The 9996-nt window shown below is 39.0% G+C and overlaps 1 protein-coding gene across 1 annotated transcript in view; it reads left to right on the plus strand.

The window, feature by feature from the left end:
* Positions 1–6813: 6813 nt before the first annotated feature.
* Positions 6814–9996, plus strand: part of LOC107655593 (glutamate receptor-interacting protein 1-like) — a 292734-nt gene continuing 289551 nt past the window's right edge. Inside the window, exon 1 of the mRNA XM_016443136.1 lies at positions 6814–7216. Coding sequence (XP_016298622.1) covers positions 7162–7216 — 55 coding nt within the window. The 5' untranslated portion in view covers positions 6814–7161. The remainder of the gene's footprint in view (positions 7217–9996) is intronic.

The following is a 9996-nucleotide window of genomic DNA, read 5'->3' on the forward strand; positions in this document are numbered from 1 at the left end:
GCAGTTTTCCAAAGCTGGTGATATAATTGGGTTTGAAATTTAAGGACCACAGGCCATGTGTGATCATATTTTATTACATAATTTGGTCTTTACTGTCTCCAAAACTGATAGCGATGTCTCTGTTGGCTAACAGCTATTTGAGTTGGAAATATATGTTGAAGTGGATATTTATTCTGTATGTGAGGCAGAAAGACTTACTAAGTATTAAGAAGATGAACATGAAAATGCAGACAAATTCTCAATTAAATATCTAAGAATCAAAGCAATATGAGACTTACCGTTTAACACTTTTCTTATTTTAAAGAACTATACTGTTCTCTGTTTGTCACAGGGACACAGACAACCATTTTGTATTCAGGTGGTCTTCTGAGAATTGATGTTTGTAGTGCTTGCATAACAACTGTGTCTTATTAAAAAGTGCTCTCTCTGCATCACTTGTTTGCTAAAACAATCACATACTCAGACAAAGTCACACAGAGCATGTAAAGGATCTACTAAGGATTCATCTGTAAAGAATATCAAAGAGAGCTGTGGGTTTTGTGTGAGCAAAATGAAGGCTATTGAATTCTCTGGTACTTACTGTATAAGTGTGTTTATTTTAAAGATGATTTTTTGCAACTACAAGCCACGAAGATCAAAAGGCAACAAGTTCATTAATATAAAGTATAATTTAAAACTCTACATGAGAGAGTTAAATGCTAAATGCATTGATAATTTATCAAGAAATGTGTAGTTGCCTTGGTAAGAATTTACTGGCTGAACTAGACATTTTCTGAGGACTGGCAGTATGATTTTTTTTTTTTTTAAATTTCTAAATTGTTTTTTTTTTCTCAACAATTGCTTATTCAGTGAACAAAATGCTGCACTGTTCATGCGTAACATCAGCCTTTGTCTTGTCTCTATCAGAGGTTGTACTGGTACAAATATTGATCTCCCAGTCTAGTGATTCAGATGCTTGGGGTCTTTGTGTTCTTTACTTCATTGTCCATTTCAGCACAGAAGCAAACAATGAGTCCTGTATCTGAACTTATGATTCTTTTCATAACTTGAGGTGAGTTATTGAACACCCTGGTCACTCTATTTTTTTTAATAATACAAGCTTATGTGGACTGGGGCTTTCAAGCTTAAAACATCACTGTCACATCAGTGTTATTAAAGTGTCCATATGACTTGCACGCTATATTCAATGTCATGCAATAGGTTTGTGTGACAAACAGATTTAAATTTCAGTCATTAACTGAAAATTTGAAAATCTGTTCTAGCATTTCATGCCCAAGTTCATGAGAACAATTTATGAATCATTCTTTTAAATTAGATTATTTCAGAAAGACCTGTTAGAATGATTTGTTTATCGAAGCGATCCAATTTTCATTCTCAACTCAGTGACTCTGTGATTTTGGTCTGTTCTTCACACAAAGCTACTATGGGGAAGTCGTGGCCTAATGGTTAGAGAGTCGGACTCGTAACCCAAAGGTTGTGGGTTCGAGTCTCGTACCGGCAGGGATTGTAGGTGGGGGGAGTGAATGTAACTTTCACTTTCACTTTTTACTTTCATAAGACTGGTGAGTCATATGAATATTCTACTTTTATGGGTCTTTACATCCTATTTTAAGGTTTTAAAGCTGTAGTCCCATTTCATAATAATTGCATCAAAAAGACCTAAAATTTCTCCTTTTGTGTTTTACAAAAGAAGCCATCCGAGTTTGGAACGAAAAGAGGGTGAGTAAATGATGACAGAATTTCATATTCAGGTGATTTCATCCTACCAAACATGATTCATAATGGAGCGTTCATTAATGGATTTAAGGCCTTGGGGAGATTACTTTGAGTCATCACAGACAGTACATTTAAAACTTTCAGAGGTTAAAAGGTACAGAGGCACACAATCATGTCATGAGTTGTCATGATGTGTTTGGGTTAGTGGCTGACTCTGCAGTGGATGTTTCTAGGCCTAACAGCAGAACACAGCACAAAACCCTGCTGTGCCTCCGAGTTTCACAGTTGCCGCTAGTTGTCATCTTGATTCATTGAACATCAGGGTACTTGACAAGACTTAGACGGGGAAGCCAAATAAAGACAAAATTATTGCCGGCCATTTCTGACACAGCAGAGGATGCGTGACTACACTGTCTAGAGCGGTGGGTCTCATAGGGACTGTTCTCTACACTCCAGCAGTGCCAAACAAGAGTGAAAATAGTACTGACTATTTTATATATATATATTGTGAACATGTCGCTGTTGAGAGAACTCCTCTCATTACAAAATCTGACAGTATTTGAATGCCTTTCTAAGAAAAAAAAAAAAATCATGTCATAATTTACAATATCAGCTTCTTGCTTGCCCACTAAAAAGGGTCTATATGCTATAAAAACCCAACATACAGTAAATAAACCTTCACCTTGTTGGAAAGTTCTTCAGAAACCACAAGAATTAATCTGTTTGTAGGACAGAGGGCGCCCTTGAGCGTTTTTGCTTTTGTTCCTACTAAGGCAGAAATGGCGTATGAGGCAGGGATGTCTTCCAGGAGCTGCAATATTGTTCATAAAAAACTCCAAGGACTGTCACACAAAGTCAATAGCCTCGTCTAGTCATGGTGATCCTGAATTTCTTTTGAATATTTTGTTCTTCATTTCTCCCTGAGTAGTTGTGCCCATATCCCTTTTGTTGTTTTCCACTTTCTCTTGGTTTTCTCCTTGGCTTCATCTTGGCTTTTCAGTATCTGTCCCTCAGCAGCTCATTGGCTGCTAAGAGGAAGTACACCACCACTGGATTTTTATTTGGCCACACATACAAGAAGTGTAATGGGCACTAAAGTGCTCTGATTGAAGCAGAAATCATATTGCCTTTGATTGCCCCATGAGACTTGAAGCGCTGCCACAGGGCCATGAATTACATTGTGCTCAGGCAGACGTGGTGCGAAGCCTGGCCTTTCTCAGCAGCAGTGGGAGCCGGTCTCTACTGCAAGACCTGCATGCAAATTTGCGATTTTAGCTCCCTTGACAGACCCTCGGGTAGCTCCTCAGGAGCAAAGAAATTCACTTTTTTTCCAACTGTACATTCACCATCTCTCCTGTATTCTGTATTTATGCTCCCTCTCTTTAGACTCCATCTGCTCGACTCTACAGACGTACAGTACAGAGAGATTCACTGGCCTTGCACCCAGGTGGTGCCAACTGCTATCTCCAGCACTGCTGAGAGTGAATGGGAATTCAGCTCAAGGCATGCTGGGTGTGTATTTAGAGTTGGGTATAACCGTGTGTCCTGTGCCTGAAAGGTCATATCATGAATCACAGTCGGGCGAATGACTGTTATTAGCAATGACAGTTAAGAGCAGTAATGGCAGCTTGCTTGTCTTTTGATTACACCTTCAAATGAGGCAGTCCATCATTCGGTATGCAAGCATGCCAATACTTAGATGAGACATCAAGATCAATGCCTGCTGATTGTTATTTCATAACAACTGCATGGTAATTACAGAGTGTTCAATTATGGTCAATTATGTACAACCACATGGACAGGTTGAATGGAGAAAGTTTATTTAAAATACACACTTGCAGAAGCATCAAGCGTCCTTCGTCACAGCTGAAATAGCAGCTCTGAAACATCGCTCTGTGTTTATTAAATCAAAGTCTCTCAGAAACATGCTTGCATTAATATCCATCAAAATGTGACAATAATTGTGTTGCTGTCTTCCTTTGCAGTTAAATTAAAGTGTATTATGGACAAGGTAGATGACAACTTCAATTGCCTGGAAGGTAAAAGCTGGAATGTTTGGACCATGATGGAAAAACTGTGAAATGTTTGCAACTTTTTGGAAATCGTTATTCAGGACGTGTCATCAGCACTGTGAAACGCTGTTCAATTATGAAGCTATTTCTAACGAGAACAGCTATTCCCTTTGTAGTCATGACTTTCTCATTATTACTATTCTAGTATAAAATGGCAATTGAAAGACTTTTAAGATTCAGAGCATAAAACTGTATCTTGTTATGAACTGCTGTGTTATTGAGCTGCTATTCTTTGATAATAATTTTTGGGTTTTGTCCCATACAATAATGAAAACTGGTTTGTAATGAGAGATAGGATGGGTCAAATAACTGCTACGCCTCAGCAATTTTATATAGCCACCATATGAAGGCCCACAAAGTGCCAGTTTAGCGTCATGCTTCATTAACAGAACAGATTAGGAGTCAATGACCAATCAAAACATTGGATGCACATGGAAACAAACCATTCATTTTATCCAGAAATTCCTTAAGGAGGCATTTGTTCAAACAGCAACCTATAGTGTAGCCTAAAAAATCTTACATTTTTGTACAAGTCCTGTATTGGAAAATATAGTGCAAATACAGGTGCTGAAAACAAGAATGGCCTTGAGGAGACCTCTTCTGGACTCCCCTCACCACCCCTTAAAGATTGAGGTCACAAAACAGCATATGATAATATGCAGCCTTGAGTTGTCATCCTCTGGCGCAATATGCTTAACAACAATACAGACCTACACGTATTAATAAGAGCTATAAGGAAGCTTGGCCTGCACCTGAATCTCCAAGTAAATCCCTCTCAAGCGTAATATAATACCATCCACACTTCTGCCTCTCAACATCTTCACCTCTACACCGACCAGTGAAAACCATTAGGCCTTGGGAGCCACTAAGTAAGGGCATTGCATTCCCTCATGCTAACCCCCATTCCCCATTCCTCTTCCTGTCTGCTGTATCATCTCGGAGGATGATGTGCTACTCGGTATGCAGCCCGAAGAATGAATGGATGGATGGATGGATGGCAAAATGAAAGGATGGAAGAAAGGCCTCAGAATGAGGATGAGCTCTGCCCGATCCGACTTATTACAGACTGGCCTTGCCCCGTAGTCTACACTCCAGCGCGCGTGAAGCCGCCAGGGCACCCCGGTGGATGGATGGATGGACAGGGAATGAGAAGGGGGAGGGAACACATAAGGAATAAAAAAACAGCAGGGGCTGAGAAAAAGTAGGCCGATGATGATGTGTCACAATGCCCACTAAGAAGCAGCGTCACCTAACTTACATTTATCTGGATGCTTTTTTCTCAGTGGCTGTGTGTACATACTGGATGAAGCATGGAGTGCCATGTTGCTTTATGCCAGCGGTAATGAGAGACCACCAACATAGACAGCAACCAGCTGTTTAGGGCAGTAGGGTTAAATACAAGGAGTGCTCCCTAAAGAGAACTTAAAAAAAAAGCACAATATGCTGGAAATTGTTTTTCATATACAACTGTTTTTGTGTAAAAAAAATCTAATCATTGTTTTTCCAGTGTTTGCTTCTGCTGTTGAACTTATTAAAAATATCAGCAGATGTGATTGGGATCAAATGTGAATATTTACTCATATAATACTAAACATTTATCTGATTATATTAGCTGAAGTATTTATGTTTCTTTTTACTGTGCATATATTTGGTCCCTAATCTAGTAACATCTATGGAAAACTTTTAGGAGGCTGAAAATGTTACATAAGCCGATATAGTTAAATGACCAGCTCACTGAAATAAACGGTTAATTAAAGTTTGAGTTCAGCACATTAGGCTCTCGAAATCCACACCAGGAGATAGTTAAAGGTTAAAACGTTAAACTGCTGCACAATTACAGTAGGTGGGCTGATGCTTACTGCATGCAACAGACAACAGTTAGGTAGAAAGATTAATACAGCTTTCATAAAATAAAAATTGAGCCTGGAAACACTAAGATATGGATCATGTTCCTATTTTTTTTATTTACACAGATGGAAAAAGATATTCAAAATGTGTAAAAAGACCGCTATAATTAATTAATATGTTATTGAACATCTGACAAAATCTATTAGTGGTGGTATTCGCCTATCTGGCCATGGGTCTAGAATGAAACACACTTAAGTAAGGTTGTTAAACGAAACATGCATTGAAAAGCATGCACTCCATTAAAGGTACTACACTTCTACAAGAGAACATAATGCTTTGTAATGAACAGCCCTTCAGAACCATTTACAGTTACAGAGGGATATAAGAAAGCACTTTTGAATAACTTTTGTGTCATTTTCTACAAACACTTTGATTTAAATATCAAGTGGTGTAACCATCATGTAAAGAAGTACTGTACTTTCCTTGAATCCTGAATACTTAAGTGTCAAAAAGTGATATTTACACTGAAATGGCAGACAGATGTTTTTTTTTTCAAATATTAATCACATTTTAAAACAAAATTTATGTTTTTCATAATAATAAAATATTAAACAGAATTACTTTTTCCAAACCAACATTTTTTTTTCAAGAATTTCAGAAAAGAATATTCAATGACAATTTGTATTTTTAAGTTACATTACATATTAAAATGACTTCATTATAGTAGATCAAGTCATTTTATGAATTGCATTTTAATGCATTTTTTTTTATTACATTGCCTACTACATCCAGACAAAAGTGAATTTAATATTATTGACCCATTTGTTGTTGATTTGATTTTATAATTAACAGCCAGAATGATCCAGACCGAAAATGTATTTCATAAAATTGATTCTGTTGAAGTATTTGACCTAAATGAACAGCACTCTATGTTTTACGTGGCTATAAAAGTAAAAAACCTTAAAGAAGGCAAAGAAAATTCATTCCAGGGGGCAAATATCGCCTCTAAATATAAAAAAAGTTCATTTCTGACTGCCTCACACACAAACAAACACACACACACACACACACACACACACACACGCACACACACACCAGCAACCCACCCCATTATGATGTGAATGAATGCGACCACACACACACTTTCAAAAGACTGGAATAGACCATCAGCCCCAGTGTACACAATTACACTTCATTTAAACTACACACTAACAGAAACGTGTTGCGGGGTGACGTTTACATTTGTACCCTACTAGGGCTGCAGTGTGAAGCTTTAACGTGACAAAATTCTGGACTTGGGCAAGGTAGCAAATGGAAAGACTTTATTGTAGTGGGCACCTTCACGTTCGTGTGTCTGCGTGCTCACAGCCCCAGCTCAGCTCCACAACGAGGCAGAGGGAGACACGGCGTTCAATTACACCGGCTGCCAGTGAATAGAAGGAACGAGGCGCGGGGAAATGCACGCCTGTGCCGTCAGTGAAATGCGCCTGAGATTTAGCCCCTGAATGCACACGACGCCACCGAAATGCCGGGCTGGAAGAAAAATATCCCCGCTTGCCTGCAAGCCGACCAAGAAGGAGGTATGAGAAGCAGTGCTATAATAGTTTTGCTTTTGCACGAGCGTTGTTTCAGGGGCGCGTTCTATTTATTGTTATGGTCTCGCTGTTTGTTTGTTACACTATAACTGTTGATGTTTGGCGCGAAATGTTTGGAACGGTCGGCGCTACATTGTATCAACTTTTTCCCGGTGATCAGTGAATTGAGAGATAATACCGCGACCGCCGCGAGGAATTCCGTAGTAATGCACTTGTTCGGCCGGTTGCTTTCCGTAAATCGACATTTTAAAGGGTGTTTACGTTTACTTCCCTCTTTTATTGCTTCCTTAATTTTGGTAGAATGGATTTGGACCTCTGTTGTTGCCAACGCACCGCCCATATTGATAGTATAGATAGTATATTTGATGTTCATAGTACTGATTGTTAAAAATGTTGCCTACAGTCATGACATTTCTGTAGCTTCCACTTGGCTTGGCTGATAACCATGTGTATGCAGTATGTGACAGTTCATTTCCTATTCGTAAGCCGAATGAATAGTGCTGTAATTGTTTGTCTATCATATGGGCTTATCCTTTCGCTTTAAAAGTCTCCATAGCCGTGGGACATGTATTGCAGCTCGTTGCTGCCTGTAGTCGTTGTTATTTAACGTTCAAGGTGTGTAATTAAATAGTAACGTTCGCTACGTTTCCGCACGCCCAGGTGATTTTGCATTAGAATTCGGCGACATAATTTCTCTATTTTCACTATCAGCACCTAATGAAATCTTATCTATCACAGCCATGCATGTCGAGTGAAACGGGTCTGATTGGTCAGGGGAAGAAGTCGGATGCACTTGCTCACAGCAAACACGCAGAGTACACAGAGTATGAGCTTATAATGAATCAAATCAAAGCAGCGTGGAATGATCATGTTTCAGAGGACAGTGAAATATGTTTGCACACGTGGTTTGTCGGTGTAAAGATTATGTTTGTCATACTCTATGGAGCAGCACTTACGGCAAGTATTGATGCAGTGTTGTGTTTTCTTAGATCATCTAAATAGTTTTTGGAAAGGGTTGTGTTCTCTAAAGCAGTTAAGTTTTTATTGTCAGTTGATGGTGTTTGTATGCACAAGAATATTCTGATTAAGATTGGAATATGATTGTATTTAGATTATGTATGTGCAATGCTAACGTGTTAATCAGATTACAAGAAAAGATTTTGTTTTCAAGAAATCTGAATTTGATTGCTGGTATGTTCTTGTGTTAATCACAATTCTGAGTCATGTAATCACCTCCTTTTGAAATATCCATATTGTTTATAACCATACAAACGTGATAATGCATTCTGCAGTTTGTGATGCAAGCAGTTGTTGAAAGTCAAAGAAAGTCTAAGAAACCTGTTTTGGAACAAGGAGAATTTCCTCCAAACATGAAAAGAAATTGCAGTTCATTGCAACAGTTGCAACAGAAATGGGTTGAATAAATTAACATGGAAAAATGAATATATAAATGGAAATGGCAAACCTGGCAAGCCATGGATGTTTTTTTAAACCCAAATTGTAGGCTTAATCCGAATATGCACATTAATCAGAAAATGCATGGGCTCTGGATGGGTTGTGTCTTTTTGTGTGATTGTGAATGGGCTGATTATCTGATATTCATATTCTGTACATTTGCATTGACATACTACATACATGTAATTCTGGGAGACCTATAAACCTTGCGCGGAGAAAGTGTTTGAGATCACGTCTGCATTTCTTAGATGACTTGAACATCTCTCTCAGGTGTTGAATGTGAACGTTTGGCCATTGTCATCATGACTCAGGACTGATTTCATTTCACCATTGTGTCATGGATGATTTCACCTCAGTTGCTTGTGCATGAGCCATGCTTCCTTAAGACTCTTTAAAAGCATTTACATCCTATTTATAGAGTCTGTTTAGAATGTAAATGTAAAGGCTTATTTTATTAGACAGGGTTATTTTAAGCCACTCGCATTCAAACAACGAGACATAGGCCCACATGTAGCTGCCACAGTGTGAGTCAGTATATGGTGTATATTCACTTTTAATGCCAAGTATGTAGACTTTATTGGAATGCTGTTGAATGCTGCAGGTCCACATGCAAAAGAAAATTTTGCGTGGCATTAGTGCCATCTTCAGCACGCTGGCGCTTGTGATCTGGTGCCCTGCTGCCTGGCAATGTGGCATGTAATTGGGTTTGAGGGGAACCAGCGGGGGCCGAATGAGCCCCTCATACAAAACGGGGATGTTGCAGGAAGCTGTGTATGATGCCGTGTCCTTGGATCAGTGCAGAATTGCTATGGCTTGCAAGCCTCCTCCACCTCCTCCTCTGTGTCTTTGTATTGAACGGGTAGAGAGATATAGGGCATGGAGGGTAAATGTATGTCTCTTATATGCTGCTTCTCTGTGTGCTGCAGGACTGCAGTTGTTGGAACAAATAGGTTTACGTTTTTATCATTCTTTTCGTAATTGAATTTAAGGATAGCTGGTTGTATTTAAAGGGGTCATATGATGCGATTTCAAGTTTTCCTTTCTCTTTGGAGTGTTACAAGCTGATTGTGCATAGATAAGATCCCTGAAGTTGCAAAGACTAAAGTCTCAAAACCAAAGAGATATACTTTATCAAAGTTAAGACTCTGCCACGCCCCCCTAAAACGGCTCATTCTAACACGCCCCCACATATCTACCTCACTATGTGGAAATATTTGCATAATGCCGCCCAAATGTGCACGCAAAGAAAGAAGGCGTGGTTTCAGTAACCGCAGTTAGTGTTGATGCAGCCATGTCAGGGAGACGCTGTG

The sequence above is a fragment of the Sinocyclocheilus anshuiensis genome, unplaced genomic scaffold (assembly GCF_001515605.1).
Source record: "Sinocyclocheilus anshuiensis isolate Anshui unplaced genomic scaffold, SAMN03320099.WGS_v1.1 scaffold916, whole genome shotgun sequence".
In the NCBI taxonomy this organism is placed as follows: Eukaryota; Metazoa; Chordata; class Actinopteri; order Cypriniformes; family Cyprinidae; genus Sinocyclocheilus; species Sinocyclocheilus anshuiensis.